At 38.7% G+C, this 23,725-nt stretch overlaps 1 protein-coding gene across 5 annotated transcripts in view; it reads right to left on the bottom strand.

Annotated features, from left to right (window-relative positions):
* Positions 1–438: 438 nt before the first annotated feature.
* LOC101852938 (protein FAM135A) overlaps positions 439–23,725 on the bottom strand; it is a 48,895-nt gene continuing 25,608 nt past the window's right edge. For 3 of the 5 annotated variants that reach the window (XM_013084306.2, XM_013084310.2, XM_013084312.2), the window contains 11 exons: positions 21,861–21,968; positions 18,840–18,978; positions 17,554–17,676; positions 16,690–16,749; positions 13,940–14,046; positions 10,054–10,145; positions 9,319–9,416; positions 8,819–8,970; positions 8,261–8,371; positions 5,378–5,530; positions 439–4,851 (listed from right to left, as the gene is read on the bottom strand). In XM_013084306.2, coding sequence (XP_012939760.1) covers positions 4,646–4,851; positions 5,378–5,530; positions 8,261–8,371; positions 8,819–8,970; positions 9,319–9,416; positions 10,054–10,145; positions 13,940–14,046; positions 16,690–16,749; positions 17,554–17,676; positions 18,840–18,978; positions 21,861–21,968 — 1,349 coding nt within the window. In that variant the 3' untranslated portion in view covers positions 439–4,645. The remainder of the gene's footprint in view (positions 4,852–5,377; positions 5,531–8,260; positions 8,372–8,818; positions 8,971–9,318; positions 9,417–10,053; positions 10,146–13,939; positions 14,047–16,689; positions 16,750–17,553; positions 17,677–18,839; positions 18,979–21,860; positions 21,969–23,725) is intronic. The other 2 variants (XM_013084307.2, XM_013084309.2) reach the window with 2 other exon arrangements.

Genomic DNA, 23,725 nt, shown 5'->3' with positions numbered 1-23,725 from the left:
AACCCAAAAAACCCCCCACAAACAAACAAACAAAAACCCTCTGTCTCAATTTACACTGGTGCAACTCAACTGAAAAAAAACCCCACAATCTGTAGTACAAATGTCAACAGATGCCTCAATAAATTCTCTTCTCAAACACAAATCTAAAAAAAAAAGATCAGAAATAATCACAACTAACTGTCTGAGACCTGCAAATATAATACTATCGTTCAGAGTGGGCCAAAAGGATTTCCATACACAGGAGAGGAAACATTTACAGCTCACATCTAGCTGGCCATAAACTACAGTCACAAAATACTATTCCCATTGTGTCATTTACTTTGACGGCAGAGAGGAACACGCCTCAACTTCTCTTTTAAAGTATTGCGTTTGGAGCTGATTTCAAACACCAAGAGCAAGGAGCTAACTAAAATATGGTGGATTTATTCCCATTTCTACTTTCCTAACATAAACCCTATTTGTGGACCCATCAAGACCTGTACGTACCTCAGTTATGATGGCCATGTGAACAAATACAGAGTTATTTTAAATGACTCACCCTGTTTCAACGAAAACCAAATTCAGTGCTGCACAAATGCATGTCATTGAGGCACATATGACATGAAAGAGGAAATCTCTGGGTGTGAGGTCTTCACTTTCCTTGTGGCTCTCACAGTTAATCTATTGTCTTGTCATTTACTAATCAGCCTTGTGGCTCTCACAGTTAATCTATTGTCTTGTCATTTACTAATCAGTTGGCGAGTCAATAAGAATGACCCTGCTTTACACCCCCTTATGGACATATTTTGGCCCACCCTGCGAGACAAAACGTACATGAGAACCAATCTTCAGACCAAAAAAATCCCAGAAGTCACTGGTGTCAGGATATATTATATAATATATCATATAATAGAAACAAATAAAATACAATGTATATATACAACCATTACCACAAAACCTCATCTCAGCAAGGGTCATTTTGTGGGGTAGGTCACAGGGGGAATGGGGGCCGGGTCGGGGCATCTCAGCATCTATACACAAGTCAACATCAATTGTGCAACAGACTGACAAGAAAATAAATGTCCCAACATCGTTTCCGATTTGCTTGTCATTTAATTACAGTTACAAGCTTTATTCAATCAGCATATTTCAGAACTGAACAAGCACACACTAGGAGGAAACAAAAGGACATGCCCGGTATTTGAGCTTCATCACCACAGTACACTAGAACAGGTACTTCAAACTTTGTAAATATATCAGATCTCTACAAATGAACAAGCATTTCACACAGACCAACATGGCATTTTGCTTAAAGCTGCATAGAGAGAGGATGAAATAGAAGGGATAACATACTCGAACGTGTAACCCGATGCATCAACAAGCAAAGGCAAGTGGGGGGGAAAAACGTCAGCATCTTACACTTACACTTTCAAACTCCCACTCTCCTTTCTCAAGCTGAAAGAACCATGTCAACAAAGTGATGGAACAAATGACAGGCACAAATAATTAAACCAAATCTCACAGAGAATTGAGAGTTCTTGGGCCAAATAAAAAATACAATGTTGCAATTAGTCAAACCTGAATCCAAATGATTTTACAAAGAGACCAAATCTTATTTTTTCTTTCTGATGAGCTGTCTGGCTCTCCTGTGTCTTATCAAAGACTCCATAGGAATTCATAACTAGCAAATTCTTAAGAAACCAATATAATATCAATGTTAAAGAACTAACGACGATATAACGCTTTTCACTCTTTCCCAAAAACATAACACTTTTAAAAACTTTTTCTCAACATATCCCTGATGTATGGACAATGGAAACCTCCATTTTCAAACACAATCCTATAAATTACATCCTTAGAGACTGAATGACACATCAAAATGACTGGAAACAAAATGAGCCTTTGCAAGTTTATAAACACAGAACCCTAGAATGAAATCCAACAAGTAAAACACAAAAGTAGTGAGGCCAAATACTAGTCCAGAAAAAAGACAAAACGGAGTAAAAATTGTGTAGCATTTGAGAGCCCTTTTGTCAGACGGGAAAACGTGCTGCAGCAAAAAGCCAGTCAAAGCCACATGTACTTTCATAAGAAGAATCAGTGAATAAACTTCTTTATTCAAGTGAGAGTAAACACTGTCACAACCCCAAAAGGCAAATAACACAGTGTTACGCTGACATGTCATCTATTCTTTTATTATAAAGCTTGTGCTACGACAACCTTTGAGGTGTGAAGAGCAAAAAGAGGACCTTGCTCATAGTGAGACTAAGTCTTCATGCCACACAGCTTGATCATGTGTTTCTGATGACATAAGTCACTGTGCCACCAGGTGAACCCTAACCGATGTATTCACCATTTTGTGTATTGGGGCCTTCGTATATTTCAATCTATATACCTTCCATACATGTAGAGAGGAGACGGGAAAGAACAATTCAGCCATTGATTCCTTCCCAGTATTGTGGATAATAGAGCACGAATATTACCCCCCAGACAGAGAATGTCAGCTTAGCTCAACCTCCAGACAGAGAATGTCAGCTTAGCTCAACCTCCAGACAGAGAATGTCAGCTTAGCTCAACCTCCAGACTGAGAATGTAAGCTTAGCTCAACCTCCAGACAGAGAATGTCAGCTCAGCTCAATCTCATAACTGTGGTCCTACTTATTAATAAAAACACTCTAAACCACAGCTGGACTTTTTACAGCAACACCACTACAAAAACAGCCTTTAATTCACACACAGAAATTCAGCATTCTTAGAAACCATTGAATATTCTTAATCGCAATAATGAAACTAGTAATTTGGGAAAGAAAAAATGTCAACACACTACCGAGTTCCCAAGCATACAGCTGCCTCTTCTGTCATGAAAACAAAACGTTGGCAGAACCTCATGGTAGGGGAGTTCTGAAAACACAATTTGGTTTGGATGAGCATCAGATGAAAGCCCAGGATATGGCAGGAACCCGAATGAAGTACTTTCGTTTGTGGAAAAAGATGAAGTCAGCCCATTATTTCCTTCTCATATAAAAACAAGTATAAAATCTGTATTTTGACTACGTACGATTTACTTTTCTGTGAGGAAATCTAAGTAGTCATAAAGACACTTCCTCAAGTTTCTCTGTGTTCCGTCTGTAACAGTCAAATGTCAGTCATATGTTAGTACAGACCTTTAGGCACTTAAGAGCTGAGAGCCATTAGCACCATGTTCAGAAAAGACCAGCTGAACTGTACCCTTCCCCCCCCCCGACATCATAAAGCAAGAAAGATACTCTCTTGGAAATAAGCCTGTGGATCATGGTTTCACAGTCATTGTATCTGGATTCCTTTTCTTTTTCTCCTGTGAGGATAGAGAAACAAATCAAAGAAAACATTTCTCCCACAGTAGTGACTTTGGGACCAGCATTGTGGTGAAATAAAGTATCTGTCTACCCTGAAATGAGAACCACTTCCAGTGACCCATTGATTTACCATCAACCTCCAAGATGGACCAGCGACCAATAATCTGTCATATATAACTCACTTGACCTGATCACATTCTTAAGTCTGCCTTACTTTTACCTTTCAGCGAACTGAATCCATGCTTCAGAGTGCAGTGGTGGAAATCTAGAAATTGTTCGAAGAACGACCATGAGCATGGGTCTTACTTAAAGGCTTGGGGTGGGGGAAGAAGATTAGAATTCAAAGGAGTAAACATCACAGCACTTGTTTCTCGCCAACTGACTAGACTTTCGTTTCTCCCTCACAGCATACAATGACATTTTCCTGTTTCCCGCTTGTTCTAATTGAATGCATCTTCAATTGGAGTAATATTTCAGCTTCTCTATCAATATCTGTTTCTAACTTTACACTTAGTTCTTTTTTACCCCCCCTCCACCATTAAAATGACTTTTTGGGAGAGTTTTATTCAAGTCCCTGTGAAGAGTACATTGTCCTGATTCAAATGATGAACAACTGCTGCATCTCATAACTAGCAACAGAGTCTAAATGTTTCACTGTGAGATTTATAGGTACGATAGTATTCATAACTATCAGAATTGAGGGTAACTATACTCATCATGGACTGGATATGGCTCATGCAATGACCATTTCAACTAAGTGCTCTTTGATTTCAAACTATTAGGGAATGCTCATATAAAAAAACACCAATGAACACCTGAACTATCTCCAATACTTGAGAAATATATTAATTTCAAACTGATTACTGGATAATAAGTCTTCTAAACAATTGTCTTTAAAAAATCACATTCAATTAATATACAGATTTTCATACAGGCCCATCAAAATACACCAATCACTGGGCAAAATTGTAAGTCAACAAAGGTTATATATTACTTTCTACATATTGCATTTTGGGAGAATGAAACCAGAGAGATTATAAAGTCGCATATATTTTTACAAACTTACAATCTGTCGAACGAAATTTGCTTGCCACTTCAGGGGGAATGGTAATAATAATTAAAAAATCACAATTGTCCTTTGACTTTCACGTATTCCATCAAATTTTTCTACTTTCCATCACGTTCATATTCGAGTCCCGAATATTAAAAAATGTACAGTCTGGTTCTTTTTCCTCTCTGCATCATAAAATTCATCGAGTTCGCTGAAGATGTGCACGTCCAGCACTTTTTTACTTTTCGGTTTTCCCTTCTGTAACAGTTCATTTATATGATCACTGAAAGTATTTGAGTCCAGTGACCGTAAGGAACTTTTCGATGAAAATCTCTGAGTCTAATACTGCGATATGAGCCGCTCGGCCGATCATGGTGTTTGCGGTGGAGGGGAGAGAGTGGAACACATCGTAGCGGATCAGAGTACAGTGTGGGGACTGGATAATGGGCTCAAGAATGTTCTGGACCATTTTCCGATACGTTGTGCCTGGGGAAGGGTCAGGAAATAGCCAGATTACATACCAATCAAAAGTTCTACGAATAAGAACAAAAAATGGAGCTTAAAGATCTTTCTCAAATTCAGTAATGCAATATTATTTCTTGAATATAGTTACAAAATACTGCAAAGATGGCGAAAGGCCCAATCTGCCTGAGCTGAGATTCAAAAGGAACGGTAAAGTAGCTTTACTCAAGGACATTGTTAATTAAGACTCAAGGACATTGTTAATTAAGACTCAAGGACATTGTTAATTAAGATCCCAAAGTAAATTCAACAATACAAACAAAGACAATTACACAGGTCTTTCACAAAATAACTTTTCCGAAATCTGTCAATTACTTACCAAATTATTTTCAAATAAAAAGATTTTTCTTAGCTAAATACCAGAGATCTATCATTCATAATGAGAACATGGAGCAGTACATTAATAAAGAACAACTCTATAGAGGGAAAAAAATAGAACGCAGGCTAAACAAAATTAATATCTGTAATGATGACTGAGAAATGTGCTTACCTATAACGCTGTTGTCTTTCTGAGCAGCTTTGCAGATCTCAATACGAGACGAATGATACGGGACATATCTGTCTTGATGAGACCCCACAAGCAACACATGTTTGAAATGCTGCAAAACTGAAAAGGGAAAATAAACAAATGCACAACAGTGAACTAGCAGCAGAGGACAGTCATCATAATTATAATAATAATAATAATATACAGCACTTATGCAGCGCATTTCCACTTTCTAAAAAATGCTCAATGCCCATTACATTCATAAAGGTATCACATTTTTTAAATGAATGGACATGTGTGTATGTAAAACATGGTATCAAATATATATGTACATGAAAAAAAAAATTCTACGAGAAAATAAGTCATGCAGTGAGCCTGGTAATGCCTTTACTAAAAAATGTAGAAAGGGTTTCAACTGGTGAACTCTGTAAATACTAGAGCATAACATTATATTAGGTCATAAAAACAAACAAACTGTCAACGTTATGTTATACTACGTCTCATTCACACAATTCAGATAATGCATGACGTGGGCTGCCTCAACCTTGCCTGTCAAGGCCAACATGGGCTGAAAAGGATACAATGACCCAGCAGACAGATTGACATACAGGAATCCAACTCACATCTTCTTTGAGCAATGACGAAGTGAGTAACTGCTATACTACAAACATCCGTACATAATATGTGATGCAGCGTGGTGGAATCAGGCTCTTGTCAATTTTTGGGCAAGTAGAGTTATTGGTATCATCTTAAAGCTCGTTCATTCGTCTTTATTTGGATGAAAAAAAATATCCATTTATCATGAATACAAGTCGAGACATTTGCGAAAGAAGGAGGTGGGGGTCACTTGTTTTCAGAGGTAAAATGAGTGAGAAAATGGCCGCCAAAGATTAGTTATTTTCTTAGCTTAAGAGTCCGTAGTAACTGAAAATTTACATTTTTTGTGCCTTAAATCAACTTTTTTTCAGAAAAATCCACGCAGAAATGAGTTCTTTAATGGGCATGAAAGGTGTTGAGCCAAAAAACAAAAATTTGATAAAAATTCACAAACCTGCGGAAAAATGCAAGTTTCTTCACTTTGATTATTTTGACGAGAGCCTGATTCTACCACGCTGCCTCACATATATCCATCTCTGGCCTACAGGAAAATGCCTTGTTCAACCCACAGAGGAAACCAATTTGACACATGTGTGCATGCCTATGAAAACAATTGACCTTTGTTATTATTAACTTCAAGGGTCAAAACTTCTCAAAAGAAAAGTTGTTGATTTGTTGTAGCTTATGCCAAGTTGCTGAGGTAACAGCCACATTTCCCCCTCCCCATCCCTCACCTCAAAGAAGCAGCAGACAACATCAGAGAACCCACCAGTCTTTTGAGTAAAGAGAGGAACATCAATACAACAACAGTAAATATGTGAGGCAGCGTGGTGGAATCACGCTCTCGTCAAAATAATCAAAGTGAAGAAACTTGCATTTTTCCGCAGGTTTATCAAATTTTTGTTTTTTGGCTCAACACCTTTCATGCCCATTAAAGAACTAATTTCTGTGTGGATTTTTCCAAAAAACGTTGATTAAAGGCACAAAAAATGTAAACCTTCTGTTACCACAGACTCTTAAGCTAAGGAAATAACCAATCTTTGGCAGCCATTTTCTCACTAATTTTACCTTTGAAAACAGGTAACCCCACCTCCTTCTTTCGCAAATATCTTGACTTGCATTCAAGATAAATGGATATTTTTTTCATCCAAATAAAGACAAATAATTAAGATGATACCAATAACTCTACATGCCCAAAAATTGACGAGAGCCTGATTCCACCACGCTGCATCACATATTAGTCCTAACAACAACCAGCCCCCCCCCCCCCCTAAAATATCAGAAAACAAAACAAAAAAACAAAAAGCTGTGAAACGCAATGTCAAACAAAAGCGCGTTAAAAAAGAAAAGCTTTTTATGGCACTTGCAACACAATAAGGTCTTATAACAGCCGCAGAATAGAGGTGTTACATGAGAGTTACAATTACAAGTAAAGTTGTTCCCACATCCGATCCTGACATTGGGGACTGTCTTGTTAGTGAGACAACTTCCTGGGCCTTCGGCACATTGTGGTAGGGTGGCCAGTTCCTTTCCACGCCGCCTTTGCTTCCCCAACTCGAAGTCAGGTACCTATTACAGCTAGGGGGGGCAGGAGGCGGAAAAAAAATCTGTGTCCGAACCGAGGCTCGAACCCGGACTTTCCGCTTTGGAGGCGAGTGCATAAAAAAAGAGTAGCAAACACAAAAAAGATGGAGAGATAAAGAAGATAGATGTCTGATAGGAAAGAAGAAGTAAACCACACCAGAGCACCCACCAACCACCCATGAGTCCTTCCAACAACCAGCCTCCTCGAAAATATCAAAATACAAAATATACAGCTGTGAAACTAAATGCCAGGCACAAGCCCTCAAATCTGAGGCCAGGGTTCCCACTCATCAAGAAGTAAAAATTTCTGGTTTTTTTCCTGGCTGCTTTCTAGATGTTGTGACCATTTTCAAAGTGAGCTTATATTTTTTTAAGATGACAGAGCTAGGAAGAAGAAAAGAAGAGAAATGCAAGATAAATTATTAACACGGACATGGGCAACCCCTTTTTCTGGGGTGTCAAGGACAAGGGTGATATAATAATTGTAACACAAAGTTGCGATTCCGCCTAATTTACAATGATGGGTAGCTCTTGATTTCCGGGCTTTCTTCCATATATTTTTGATTCCCTTCATTTTCATGGTGATTTCCTGACAGGGCAATCTGAAAATGAAACACTTGGCTTTTTCCCGTTGTTCCGGTAGGGTGGGAACTCTGTGAGGCAAACAAACAATGTAAAACCCTAAAAACAGAGCAGAAAGATCACCTGGTTTCTGGCTCAGTTTGAACAAGAAGGTTTGCCGTGGGTCCGTGTGATCTTTGAGGGACAGCTGCAACAGGGAGCCAGACTTTTTCCACTTTTGCATGAACCACATCCCTGAAAGAAAATAAAATGAAATGCTGCAATAAAAAAACGTACCAAAACAATTATGTGAAAATAAGTGAAACTTCACACAAGACCTGAAGATATGGAACAATTAAAACACCCATGCTCTGTGCATTATATCATCTCTGAAATGCAAACAGAATAAATTTTCTGATACTTCCCAAGCAAGTAACTGCATCAAAAACCTGATATTACAACTAGTTCAGAAGCTTGGACTATAAAAAAAGTCTTACACAATAAGTCCAGTCAGTCAGCACATGGCTAGACTCTTTTTAAACGTTGCAATCATCACCACTCTTCCCCCCCCCCCCTCTTCTTAGAATGAATTTATTTGTAAAGCGTATAGAGCATGCTGTAGAGTGTGGATATGCACTGTATAAATGAAATTATTATTATTATATTATCACTATCATTATTATTAATGAAAGCATTTCATACCCATATTGACCAGTCCACTGGTGTTGTACAGGGTGCCTAGATGCGGCCCAGACAGGGACAGGAGTGTGTACAGCTTGGGCAGCAGGTGGACCATCCTGGGCTGGGCGAGGGTGGAGCGGATGATGATGTTCCCCAGGGAGTGACCCACAAAGCTAGGGGAAGATAGGAACATATAGTATGGTTAAAGTAGCTGGGAATGGATTTGAACAACAGCGGCTAAACAAGCAATAATATGATTGCGAATGACTGTTGTAAAGTTTATTTTACTGCACTTGCAACACAATTAGGTCTCATAAGTGCAGAAGATTTGAGGTGTTACAAGAAAGTAACAAACTCAGAAAAGAAGGAGAGATAAGGAAGACATATGTTTGAAAGGAAAGAAGGAGCAAACCCCACCAGAGCACAGGCCAACCACCCACACTGCAGTTTTACAACAATACATCATTTACACAACTGCATTAAAAAAAACCCAAAAAGATGAACAAAACCAGAAGACTGACCTGATTCTGGTGATGTTGAATCCAAATGTGTCCAGGTAAGACAAAATTTCATCTACTAATCTGTCTGTCATCTTGTCAAAGTCAGCGAAAGTATCTTGCTGTAAAAATAGAGACAAAGATAAGCACAGGTACACAAAAATTAAAGAACTGTCCATCTTCAAATCTTCTTATAAAGTGTAAGACTAAAAAACACAGTTCAAAGAGCCAGACAGTTAAACAAGTGTGTTTAAATATCCCAGAAAGCTGGGTTATAAGCAACTAGAAGATACAGTAAAACCTACAAAATTCAATCAGTCTTGTCTTATACTTACATGACAAGGAAAAACACCAATTTGAATATCCAGAAGGATACCTGCACCCCAACATCATACACACTCCTTTAATTTGATTCAAACGACATCAAAACACACACTGACAGTAGTGAGACTGTGAACAGTGAGACTGTAGGTCGAGCCTGCACCAAAGCACCATTACTAACTAACCAATGCACCATTACTAACTAACCAATGCACCATTACTAACTAACCAATGCACCATTACTAACTAACCAATGCACCATTACTAACTACATTTTGTAAAAGCACAAAGAAAAACGATCTTCAAAATGTTGAAAAGTAAAAAATACCAAAAACAGAACAGTCTTCCTCTTTTAAAAACAACTTTTTTTTTGGAGAAAAGTGTGGCTTGTGCCACATTTAAGACAGGTATTTTACCTCGCTTTTCTCGACCTCTCACCTGGTTTCTCTCTGACATGAGGAACTCCAGCCTGAACCCTGGCAGCGCCATCTCTATGTATGTCCTCACAAGTCTTAAGTCAGCACTGTTACCTATAACAGATAAAAGAATTTTGTTCCATTTTTCAATGTTTTTCATCTTATTTCATTTGTTATAGTTAGAATTTTACGGCACTTACAACACATTTAGGTCAAAGAAGTGCCGAAGAATAAAGGTAATTCAAGAGAGTAAAACACACAAAAAGGAGAGATGAGGGCAATAGATGTTTGATTGGAAAGAAGGAGTAAACCACGCCAGAACATTCACCACAAACACCATAGCTGCCCACCCCTCTCTGTGGCTATCAGGGACAGCCTTGCTCAAAATCAGGGACATTGACTAATTATCAGGGACACCTTACGCATAGTTGTTATACCTTAATTATCAGGTATGCGTATCAGCTAACTTTGACGAAACTGCACACCTGCGAACTCTCCCAAATTTTCGTTGTTTTCCCGAGCAACAGAAATCTTTTTCAATTTTCCGAAATTCACACACAACAAAAAATAATTATAATGTCAATGTCGTCAGAATGCGAAACTGGCCTGCCATGCAGGCCCTAGGCCTGAACCCTTGCACTTTAATACTGTAAATAGGAGAGTAAACCCTATGAGAGTTAGAGGAAGATATCTTAATATTATTATTGCAGACTCATTGACCGTTATAACATGCCCGTGACGTGAAATCATATAACTGTCTTCGAACTCACGGGCCACATTTAATTTCCCCTTGAGTCGATCTCTCTTCAAAATTCCCTATTTTAGATTTTCGACAGTTGGCAGGTCTGAAACTGGTTTGCAACTGTCGTCTGCTAGCGTCGAGGAAAGCTGTTCTGTCGCTCCGTAAAGTTAACGAAGTCTGTAAACCGTCGTAAATCTAGATCTACCTAGATCTAGATCTAGATTCTAGATCTATGCCTAGATCTACATAGCCTATCTAGGCTAGTTTGTGTGAAAGCGGGAGCGACAAAACTAGATAGTGCTGGTCCCCTCTCGCTCTCTCATTAGGCCTTGGCCTAGTGCAAGTGATGTGTGTGGTGAAGGCATCGTGCGATGGTGAAGGTGAGGTAGAGGTGTGTGTGTGTGTGTGTGTGTGTGTGTGGGTGTAGTCCTAGCCATCGTGTGCGTGTAGGCCTACGGTGTGGTGGCCTTGGCCTAGGAGGCCTTGTGTGTGCTGTCACCAGTCACTGTCAGTCGCCAGTCATCATTGCAATGGAATCTGGTTCCCCTCTTCCCTAGGCCAAATTTTTCTGTTTTAGAATAGGAGTATGCTTGCCAAGTTTTTATTTTCTGGGACCATCGGTCAAAATCCGTATTTCCAGGACAACAGCGATTTTTCAAGAAAATCCGTACAAAATACGAATGGCGCGGGACAGTGGGCAGCTATGAAACACCTACCCATGTTTTTACTTTGAAAAAGACACAAGCCTAAAGAAAAAGACACAAGCCTAAAGACAAAGACAATCCAATGGCTCAAAATAAGTCTGTCAACCAACTTTTCAGGAGTTCATGTCCATCACTCTGAGCAGAAACTAAGAAAATAGAGAACAGACAACAGTGAGACAACAAATGTAGGTCACAGACTTATCTTTTACATTTTGTGTCCGAGAAGTAAGTATGAAGAACATGTCTCAAAGATAAAAAAAACTTACAATATGTGTGCTATATCACAGAAGAATAAAAAGAAAACACAAAGTGAACACATTTAAGTGAGCAAACAGATACAGACATTCTCTCAGCAATTCTTTTTTGTCTGAGACAACAGTTAGCATATACTGTACAGCAAAATCACATTCACCAGTCACATAAATGTAAAAACTACAAGTTGAACTTACACGTGGTTGTGAAATGAAACCATGAACACACCAATGAGGTCCCCCCCCCCCTCCCTTCATCAAACACAGGCCGAGTGGCCAAAGAGCTCAAGCTGTAAGGCTGTGGTTCACAATAAAGTCAAGCATATTCTTGTGACGCAGTGTTTAGGTGTGTGGTCACTGGGTCATACCACTGCACCAGACACAAAGGCCTTTTCTCAAAAACAGGCTGTTGCACAGTGTCAACGGCAATATCGTGTTAGTAACGCCTACATTTATGAGACATTTTGTACAATCTGATGTAGATCAATTATCATCTGTATGTCTTGTATTTGCCATAGTAAAAAACATTTCCCCGCAGAGATCGTTTAAAGTGCTACTTGTTAAATCACAAAACTGCTATATCGTGGCAGGAGCGGAGATGGCAACAAACAAAACTTAAAAGAACAAGAGAAGAAGAAGAACCAGATGACATTATAGTTCACGGAAAGTACCCATGCTCTTTTCATTTCTTTCTTCCCCTGAAAAATGAAACAAAGCTAGACTTCATTCTTCACAGCACCAGTGATCAAGCAAAGTAAGTGCCACAAATACATAAGTAATGCAAGAAACAGGAACAAAGCCAACAAAAAAATAAAATAAAATAAAATAAAATGAGCTTAGAATCAAGCAGTTAGAACTCTTTATGAAAGTATTGATTTTGATATTTCAGTTGAGTTCAAGAAGTATGACACGACTGAACCTGCAAAACTTGCGCAAATATCGAGAAACAAACTAAAGCAGAATTGACATTGAAGAAAAAGAAGGGAAATCGACATCAGAGCACCTGCCAACAACTCACAAATGTTTGACAAACTGAAGATATAAAATTCATCTGGAACAGGGAACATAGAAATCTACCCAAACAAAGACATAATTCATTCCCATGGGATGTTTGGGTTCTAAAACCATAAAAGCTGTAGATACTTTTCCTACATAGGAAAATAAAGAAAGGAAAAACCTACTCGTCATAAAGCATTTTTTTGGCAAAAATGAAAAATATGATATTTTCTACAATATCTGTATATTCTCTGTAATTTTTTGTTTCTTTTGTCACACCATACAGAATGGAGGTACTAAGAGGGAAAAGAGTTTTTTATGTGTTCCCATTGGCAAATTTAGTTTTAGTTATTTCTTTCCAATAATGAAAAGCTCATTAACTTAATAACAGTCACTGAACGCCTCAGCAAAGCAAGACTGGCAGACAGAAACAACACAGGGAGAGCAAAACAGTATGACCTACAAGAGGCATCCTCCAACCACCCACGAAGCAACGTTCTGAAACCAAGCGGTCATGTAAAAGAGGAAAACAAAATTGTAGTTCAGACGACAGACGTGTACATTTATTAGATGCAATGTCACATAGTTGATAGCTCTAACGACAAAAGTCAACATTAGCACTCCATTCAGAACAAACTTGTCCTATACATGCCCTAAGCTGACAAAACGCCTTAATAAATTTTTGACCAAATTTTTTTATTCGCTAAATCGATAACCTGACCCTACTTGTTTGAAAAACCCAAAGTGAAACTGTAACTAGTTTTTGAATCAATTACAATTCAAATTTCGGAAAAATGCCTTTTTAAAATGGTTGTGCTTGCCAAACGCCTTTGTATCTCCAAACTGAAGTGAATAAGAAAAAAAAGCGTTTAGTCAGCGTACTGCAGTATAGTACGCACATCCCGCGTCTCCATTCTCCATGGAGCAACATTTGAGTCGAAATTTACTTTAACTTTCAACAATGTACTCACACTGCGCTGTCCATAGCTCACCACAAAGGAAACATTTCCAGAACACTTGATTAAAGGCAAAGAAGGGCAGTGTGACAAAAAGACAAGAACGTTGGCAAAGAATATCCATCCCACGACTAACTATCAACAATATGACAAATGTGATCACAAAAGAACAGAACACAATAAAAATAGAAACGTTTTCAATCAAGAAAATACAGAAAGAAAAAGTAGGGAAAAGAAAGAATTACTTAAACACACTGACCATCCAGTCCATGCACGCAAATGATGAGATGAATGCCTGATCCTGAGTCGTCCAGATCTGCCGGGACTTGGAAGTAGGGAATAGCAGAAGCCAGAGTGGGGCATTCGCTGAAAACAACAACAATAGAACAGAAATGCAGTGCATGGTGCGACATGCTAGGCATTGTGACAGAACAGAATAAATCATCAAGAAAAGGAAAAGGGATGTTTGTAAAAGAAAAGAAATTCATAAAAAGCTATAAATAAATATATGTGAGGCAGCGTGGTGGAATCAGGCTCTCGTCAATTTTTGGGCATGTAGAGTTCTTGGTATCATCTTAAAGCTTGTTCACTTGTCTATATTTGGACGAAAAACATCCATTTATCTTGAATACAAGTCGAGATATTTGAGAATGAAAGAGGTGGGGGTCACCTGTTTTCAGAGGTAAAATAAGTGAGAAAATGGCCGCTAAAGATTAGTTATTTCCTTAGCTTAAGAGTCCGTGGTAACTGAAAATTTACTTGTTTTGTGCCTTTCATCAACGCTTTTCCGAAAAATCCACACAGAAATGAGTTCTTTAATGAGCATGAAAGGTGTTGAACCGAAAAACAAAATTTGATAAAAATTTGCAAACCTGCAGAAAAATGCTAGTTTCTTCACTTCGATTATTTTGACGAGAGCCTGATTCCACTATGCTGCCTCACATATGTAAAAAGAATTCCTCATAAGTGAGTTCCCAAATACTATCTCTCTCTCTCTCTTTCTTCTGGCGCTGTGGCGTCATAAGCGGTCAGCAATGCCGACAGCATGGAGGAACTCAGTCCCAAATACTATCAACATGGGTGCACAAGTCTCAGTAAAAGTGTTCTCAAAGGAAACCCTCTAGAAGTTTCATGGTGACAGAAGAAGAAGAAACGTATTCTAGCCCACTCGATATAGCAGCTCCGAAAAAAATATCAAAATGCAAGCGAGGTGTGATGGATTTTCATCCAAAAAAACAAAAAATCCACTATGCTCGGTTTGTTTGAACGTTATTTCCTCTTCTTTCCGATTCGGAAGAGAGTATCGTTTCACAAGTAGCATAGTCCTAAAAAAACAAATAAGTGTTCTTCCCTCACTTGAAGCAAAATTCCTCAATCAGGATTGGAATGATTTCTTATCTTTGACTACCCAAAAGACAGGGAAATTGTTGAGAAATCAAAAGAAAATTCATTGTTGTGATGTGCAGAGAAACAAATGAGTTTTCATTTGGTATTGTTATTTCAAAATGCCTAAAATTGATGATGTGCCTCACTTAGACCACATAATATTAACTAAAAAGTGTGTGCGGGGCACAGCGAAAAAAAGTTTGCTCCGAGGAGTGGTCACGCGTGTCTCAAACCAGCTCCTCATGGAGACAATTAGCAGGAAGACCCTGAGGTGGACGCTGGAAAGGAGAGATGAGCAGCTATGGACATGTGCCGCCTGCTATGATTCTAGCTCTGGATCCAAGTAAATCCAAGTAAAATATTAACTATCAATATATTCAGTTTGGTACATTCTCAGTTAATATAGCATGCAGTACACTACCTCACAACAACAAGTCAAGGCATGATCTAAAATATGGAACAAGGGAAGAGCAGACCATACTGCACGTTTTTAAAAATATACATATTTTTGGTGTTCACATAAAACTCATACAAAACTGAAAAACAAGGGTTGTGAAATAAAAAAAACACAACTAAACTAGACTATATTTCTTAAAAAGACAACAATGGAACTCATTCTACATGTCAAAAGATATCTGTGAATTCAAGCCAGTGATATATTACAGAAACATTTCAACAATATCTGTCTTGTCATCAGATGTAGTGGTAGTTTTACATTTGACATGATTAAAAAAACAACTCATGCCCTTAAACAAAAGTGAGAAAACTGGTGAGAGTTTAGAGTAAAAAGAAGCACACTGACACAACAACCTTCATTAAATGCCGGGAAAAAGCATGATAGACAGAAAGAAACAAATGAAGAGATTGGCGCTCATATGACCTTACGCAGTTGCGAGTGCCGTCAAACCTCTACTAAAATAAAAACAAATGAAGAGAAAGTAAAGAAGTAGGACCTGTCAGTGGTGCCTTCCAACCACAAGCAAAGGTGAAATGGTCAAAACAAATTCTAAGGTCAAAGACATACACCCTAAAGGCAGCAATTTCCTCTGATAGAAAGCATTAGTACAATAAAAGAGAAACTACAGTTGTCGTGGTGATAAGGTTGTTGTCAACTACATGTTTGTTGGAGTTAAAAGAAGCACACTGACCTAATGATGGCCATTTTGTGCAGGGAAAAAAACAAGACAAACAGACAGAAACATAAGAGGGAAAATAAAGAAGTAGATTCTACCAGTGGCACCCCCCAGTCACTCTCATCAACCACATGTATCAGTCACAGCCAGCATTTATCTAAAAGATCTTTCAATGCATTGTGTGTGTGTGTGTGTGTGTGTGTGTGTGTGTGTGTGTGTGTGTGTGTGTATGTGTATGTGCGTGTATGTCTATCTGTTTGTATGTGTATTTGCATGCGTGCATACAGGTAAGGCACCACTTTTCAGTGGTTACTGAACAGATTCACAGATAATCTCAAACTAAGCCCGAGCTGGACAGCTTCTCCAGATGTTGTCACTCAGACGATGTCTCCTTCAGCCATTCTCAAAGTCTTTCCAAAGGGATCAATAAAGTTGGCTGGGGTTTTCTTTTAATGTAAGAACTTTAGAGCCAATAGGATCTCAATCATACCTGTACAAATATCCTGGAAAGTTCATCTGAAGCTTGAGGCTCTCTCTCAGCTGCACAAAGCTGAGGACATTCAAAGGACAAGGCAGTTTGAGTTTCAGGGAGATATGGGTGGTGCTCAGTGATGCGAGAGTGAGAGAGAGGAGAGAGAGGAAGAGAGAGAGAGAGAGATAGAGAGGGAGGGAGCGAGGGAGGAAGAGAGACAGAAAGAGAGGGAGGGAGAGAGAGAGAGAGAGAGAGAGAGAGAGAGAGAGAGAGAGAGAGAGAGAGAGAAAGAGAGAGAGAGAGAGGGAGACAGACAGAGAGAGATTGAGAGAGATAGAGAAAGAGAGAGAGAGAGAGGGAGGGAGGGAGAAAGGGAGGGAGACAGAGAGGGAGGGAGACAGAGAGAGAGATGAGAGAGATAGAGAGAGAGAGAGAAAAGAAAGAGAGAGAGAGTAAAGATGTGTGACATTGTGTTTATAGCTAGTTCAGTTTCGTCTGACCGCAGTAAAAACAAGGTAAAATGAAATCGCTCGGTTTAACCTTCTCTGATCTTTGCATACGGGTCTCAAAATTGGATGAACAACAGAATCTAAAAGTCCATTCATAAAGATCACTGTGTTTGAAAGTGGGTGTGAGGGCGTGCGCATGAGTAATGTACTCATTTTTGCAGGTGTATAGGTGCATAACTCGGTATCTACAGATTGTGTTGAAGAAGCTGATAAAAGCACAATTAATAAAGTTTATCATGTTTGTCTTATGCAAGATTTTCTTTTTCGGTCATAAATTCTTGTGTGAAATTCAAAAAGCATCCATAAAAACCTACACAAACTTTTTGCTCTCGGAAACCCTGTCATCACCCTTGGTGATCTTTGATGAACTCACTTGACAGTATGCAGGCCAATCACAGAGACCAATTTGGGAGGCTCCGTCTTGCCAGCGTGCGACAGCTCAGGGTAAGATGAGGATGAGGATAACATACGTCTCTTATCATTTCCGTCTGAACTGCTGCTCGAGTTGTTGAAAAAAAAAAGAAAAAGAGACAACAATCAACTTGCTGGTGACATCCAACAGTGGCAGGAAGAATCTACTCACCTCTCCTTTTTGGTTTTTATTTTTGCCCACTGTTTTTCCTTTCCCTCATAACTATGAGATCACTGACTTTTCCACCTGCTTGTTTTTAGCAAAGAGAAGTCCACTTTATTTTTGTAAATCCTGCTTTGAATGAGTAACAACATAAAAAAAACCACAACCAACCCCCCCCAAAAAAAACTTTTAAAAAAGAAACAAAAATAAATAAAAAAAGAAAAAAAAAGCAACATCATTATCTTTTAAAGAGTTGAACAAGGTGTAAATCATTTACAACAGTTTTTAAACATGATTTTGCAATCCCTATACAAGTTCAATCTTTTTAACTTTTCAGTCTTCATATAAGATCAATCCTTTTTATGTCACAATTGCTTTAACCTTAGTACTCCATGCCTTTAATGTTAAGCTTTCAGTTGAAACCCCCTTAACCCCTCGAGACCCATGTAACATGAATCATTAATAACATTTATTATAAGGTGAAAGAGCCTAGAAATCACTATAACGCTTGCCGCTCATCATGCTTTTTGATGCTTGAGGGCTACTTTAATGAACACTTTTAACCACATTCTGTATTTTAGCCTACCTCCCTGGGCATCCAAAATAGTGGTTAAAGGGTTGGGGGGGTGGGGGGGAAGGAGAAAACGAATATGCCGAATATCAAATCGACCTTCCACCACGAAATAAATAAATGTGCCTTAACCCTTTCAATTTTTATACTGCTTTTGTTTGAAGTTTTAGAAAATAACAAATGAAAATGTTCCCAGAAATGACTGGATTGAGTACAATACAAATACAGGCTTGGGTTTAAAACGGCTGGTGTCCTGTTAGGGAAATATACGCGGCTGGGCCTAGGGAAATGTGAACTCTGGAGGGAAATATACGCAGCTGGGCCTAGGGAAATGTGAACTCTGGAGGGAAATATACGTGACTGGGCCTAGGGAAATGTGAACTCTGGAGGGAAATATATGCGACTGGCGCTATGAGGGTTAAGCTTATAATCCCTCTAAATCCATGTACTTCCTTAAAGACCACCTCAATACCCTGCATGCAAAACCTCAGCCCCACTGCTCCCCTCCACTCACCCTTTTCCTTCTTGCCCCTGAGAGTTTTTGTCCTCCTCTTCACAATGGTTCAGGATGTCGGAGTCACTGGCCGCCCTGTGGCCGCTGAACGGACTGCTCTCCTTCTCCAGGTGGATGTTGGACAAGTCCATTACATTGCCTGGGAGGGGGGGGGGGGGAGGGTTGGTGAAGGGAGGGGGGGGAGGGTTGGTGAAGGGTGGAAGGGGGAGAATCTGTCAAACTTCAAAATAGGCCGTGTCACAATAAAACGACCCACAGTAAGCTCAATAAAAGAAGTTTAATTAGAAATTTTATAACGGAAGTTTTATTTAAAGACATTACAAAACAGTTTCATTTATGAAAGAAGTCTGATTAAAGACATTAATAATGACGTCAAACAAAAGAGATTATAAAGGTTTTGTCAATGACATTGTACATGTATAAAGGCTTTTATCAAGGCCAAATATAAAGAAAGTAGTTGTTTTTTTTTTGGTAAGTCTTTCACGGCGCTCGCAACTGCATAAGGTCATATGAGTGCGCAGGACACATTAAAATTTATCAGTTGGAAATTTCGAATTTCGCCAGCATGGCGGCCCAAGACTACTTTTAGACCACCAAATAATAAATTCAACTTGCACACGGGCCCTCAGAGATTTTTCGTCCTTGTCCGAGAAGGCTAGGTGTAGATCTTTCCTACCAGAATATCAGAGGTGTGGCTGAAAGACAGCAGTAAGAAGGAGCCAAGGAGTAGCAGTAGAAAGGCTGCAGAAAGAGTCAGTAGCCCAGATGAGGTGGCAAAGGAGGTGAGGGGGTGGGGGCAGAAAGAGGAGACGGAAACAGACGACAGAACATTGCTAGAGAGCAGGAAAGGAGGTGAAAGCGAACAATTTTAGAGAAGAAAATTTTTTGGTCGCTACCCGGATTCCAACCCGGGACCTTTATTGAGAGGCCAACACCTTAACCTCTAGGCCACGAGACCCCCCTAAGAAAATGTTTGAAGACATAACAAAAAAAGTCTCATTAAAGACATCAAAAAAGTTAAAGATACCTGACAAAAAGTCTTATTAAAGACATTACAAACAGGAGACTCATTTGAGACTTTGTACAACTGGTCTGATTCAAACAATACATGTATTACATAAGTCTTATTGAAGACTAATGTATAAAGGAGGTCTCATTAAAGACTAAAATAACTTAATTATGACATATAACAGGTCTTAAAAGAAATACTACGAGTATAAAGGATGCCTTTTCAAATATATTACAGGTTTGTATGTATGTATGTAGTATAGGGTTTTACGGCGCTCGCAACTGGTAAGGTCATATGAGCGCGCTATTACAGGTTTAAAGGAAGTCTTTTAAAATATATTATAAAAGAAGAAGTGCTATAAAAGATATTACACAGGAAGTTTGATTAAAGACATTATAAAAAGGGAGTCCTGTTTATGGCATTTAAAGATAATTGAAGAACAGAAATTAAATTCAATTTAGGGGTGGATGAATTAAACAATGTCTTTTATATCAAAACAGTATCAGTATTACTGGAAAAAGGAAGACGTACTTGTCAGAAATACCCTCATCATAATATATTCTGAAAGATAATGCAAGCTAACGCTGAAGTTTCAGTATTCTTTTTAAAACTGAACTTATCATTAGCCATCCCATGCACAATTGATCAACGTGTTATAAAAATTAAACAAAATTGTTTTTAAAAAATGAACATCTTCATTTTAATTAGTCAACATAACATCAAAGTGAAAAAAACCCAACATTATATGCATTATATACGTATAACGTATTGCACTTGGGAACTGGAATAACATTCCTTATTTTAATTCTTAGTACAGATTATATTTGTTCCTATTACTTGGGGCCACAGCTTGTAAGGTATGAAGTATGTAACACCTATTACTTGGGGCCACAGCTTGTAAGGTATGAAGTATGTAACACCTATTACTTGGGGCCACAGCTTGTAAGGTATGAAATATGTAACACCTATTACTTGGGGCCACAGCTTGTAAGGTATGAAATATGTAACACCTATTACTTGGGGCCACAGCTTGTAAGGTATGAAGTATGTAACACCTATTACTTGGGGCCACAGCTTGTAAGGTATGAAATATGTAACACCTATTACTTGGGGCCACAGCTTGTAAGGTATGAAGTATGTAACACCTATTACTTGGGGCCACAGCTTGTAAGGTATGAAATATGTAACACCTATTACTTGGGGCCACAGCTTGTAAGGTATGAAATATGTAACACCTATTACTTGGGGCCACAGCTTGTAAGGTATGAAATATGTAACACCTATTACTTGGGGCCACAGCTTGTAAGGTATGAAATATGTAACACCTATTACTTGGGGCCACAGCTTGTAAGGTATGAAATATGTAACACCTATTACTTGGGGCCACAGTTTGTAAGGTATGAAATATGTAGCAAAGCAAACAGTACACACAAACGGTTCACACAAACGTTTTTAAAGCCAGATAATTGAGGATCAGGGTATTAGTGATATGGTATAGCATAGGTTTGACAGCTTTATAAAGGCTGAAAGTTCATTTAAGATGTGGGACCCCCCACTTTAATCAAATATGGTCAAGCCAAGAGATTGTTGAGTCTTAAAATTAACTTAAACCCTGGCATAAAGCAAGATGGCAGATAGAAAGAACTGAGAGACGCCTGCATCATGGGCAGTAATCATGAAACCATTTAAAATATTTTAATCATAAAACATTTCTTCCAGAAAATTGAAAGTCTGAAATATTTTTTTTTGGGGTCTCCACGACGTTTCATTTCTTTCTTCTGTCACTCTGTATGGAGTGATTGGTGCTAGGAGTCACAACAGGAAAAATAACTCCAAGACTAGTGCTGAGATGCTTGGAATCTACATCAATAAGTGGTAAACTCCGATCCTTCCATATGCACATGCTTTTTTGGGAGGATGGGACTAGACTTCCAGAGTCCAACCCTCTGCGGGGAGAACCCCGTCTCTTATCTCACTTATCTGATCTGACCTTGACCCCTGCCCTATCTCACCTTGACCCAGAGAGTCTGCTCCGGTGAACTGAGACCTCTTGTACTCTTCCTTCAGCAGCTCTATAACAGTCAACCTCTGCCGCGGGTCATTGTACGAGCACCGCGCACCTAGGGACAAGACTTCAGTGGTAGGGGACGCAGGTAAACATGTACTCAACACAGGGAAAGCAGGGGGGTGAGGCACTGTGGCAAAAGTATTTCCCAGCCACCCGAGAGACACACCGTAATGAATTAAGTCAGACAGGAATGCGCCAAGGCAAAATCAATGTCCTGTTACCATACAAACACACCATAGCTAATTAATTCAAAACAATGGGCAGCGAATCAAAATAAGGCATAAATCAGTGTGAACAATTTTTTTTTTAGTTACAATATAGTGAATAGCAGTAGTTTAGCGCTTATCCGCATATAACAGTAAGATGTTTTCTCTTCAAAGAATTTTTTGAGTCGATATAGAAGCTTTCAAAATATGAGCATGGTCAGAAATAGAAAGAAAAATCTAAAGTGTGTCTGCTGCAGTAACAAAGCCTAACTCCAATTCTTTTGATTCATCCTGTATTATATGGTCAAGAGTAACTCATTTTTCTTTCTGCAGCAACCATATCTTTTAAATTTTTTTTATTTCCAGACAAAAAAAAAAATCTCAACTCACCCCAAATTCAAACTCATCAGGGCACCTTCATCATTTCCCTCTCAGAAACAAACATATGCCTTAGTTTGACTGGTGGCAAAGTAACTTATTAACAAGTTATAAATTCTTCAGCCATTAATTTGTGAATGAATTCCAGTACAGTACCATTAGTAAAACACAACAAAGATACAATAGACAAACATTGTGTGCTCTCTCGTAGGACATAATTTCTCTGTTAAATCAGTACGGTAACTTGTTGAGCAGAGCTCCATTTTACCATCATCTCAGTCAGCAGAGGGCGACAAAAACTTACAAAAGTAATCAATCTTTTAGTGAAAGAAAAAAAGGATAAAGAAACATCTGAAACCCATCTTTCTTCTGCAATTATAGCGTCCCGGTAATCCAAGGAAGTAGTCACCAGAAAGACCCTTTCTGCACCTGATGTTTCATTCTTAGAAAACAATATTACTTAAAAATGTACCAAATTACTTATAATTGATAATCTACCTTTGCCCCAAAACGAGTATGAAAACCAGAAATATTAAAAGTCTTCATCTGAAACTGCTCTGCTCCAGTTTAAGAGTGAAAACATAGTGAATATTCAACTTAATTTATTAGCCAACAAAAACAATGAAAAAATTTGTTTTTTTAGTAAGCTTATGAATAGAAGGAGCACAGAGTAAATAACAGAATTGTGAATGGGAGCAGCAGTATGTAAAAGCAAAGATCATGAATTACAAGTTAGGTTACTTGGCAGTTTTATGCAAACTCATTTCCAAAAAAATCTGGTCAACTAGGGAATGATTTGCTTTGTCGGGACAGTACTGCCTCTACAGGGAATAGTGTCTGTGCTGTATTGATCATCTTCATTTCATGTTCTGCGATGTTGGTGTAAGCGACTGACCAGATCAATGTCCACTAGAAAATATAAGGTTGGACACAGGAAGAGAGAGAGAGAGGGTACAGGGAGAAGAAACAAAGAGAGAGAGAGAGAGAGAGAGAGAGAGGGAGAGAGAGGGAGAGAGAGACAGTGAGAAAAGGAAGGAGACAAAGAGACAGCAAGAGTTATTTGGAGAAAAAGCAGTAATGTGCTGACATGATTTTCTCTATGTATATTTTGTGCTGCAGGCACTACATTGTCAATTTCTTCTTTTAGTGTATCAGTGAAGTATACATTAACTGATCTTGATTTATCTAATAATCCACAATGTTTGGAACAAGATGAAATACAATA

The sequence above is a fragment of the Aplysia californica genome, unplaced genomic scaffold (assembly GCF_000002075.1).
Source record: "Aplysia californica isolate F4 #8 unplaced genomic scaffold, AplCal3.0 scaffold00284, whole genome shotgun sequence".
Taxonomy (NCBI): Eukaryota; Metazoa; Mollusca; class Gastropoda; order Aplysiida; family Aplysiidae; genus Aplysia; species Aplysia californica.
Note: the sequence above shows the minus strand (reverse complement) of the source record. Positions and strands in the feature narration are given on the sequence as shown.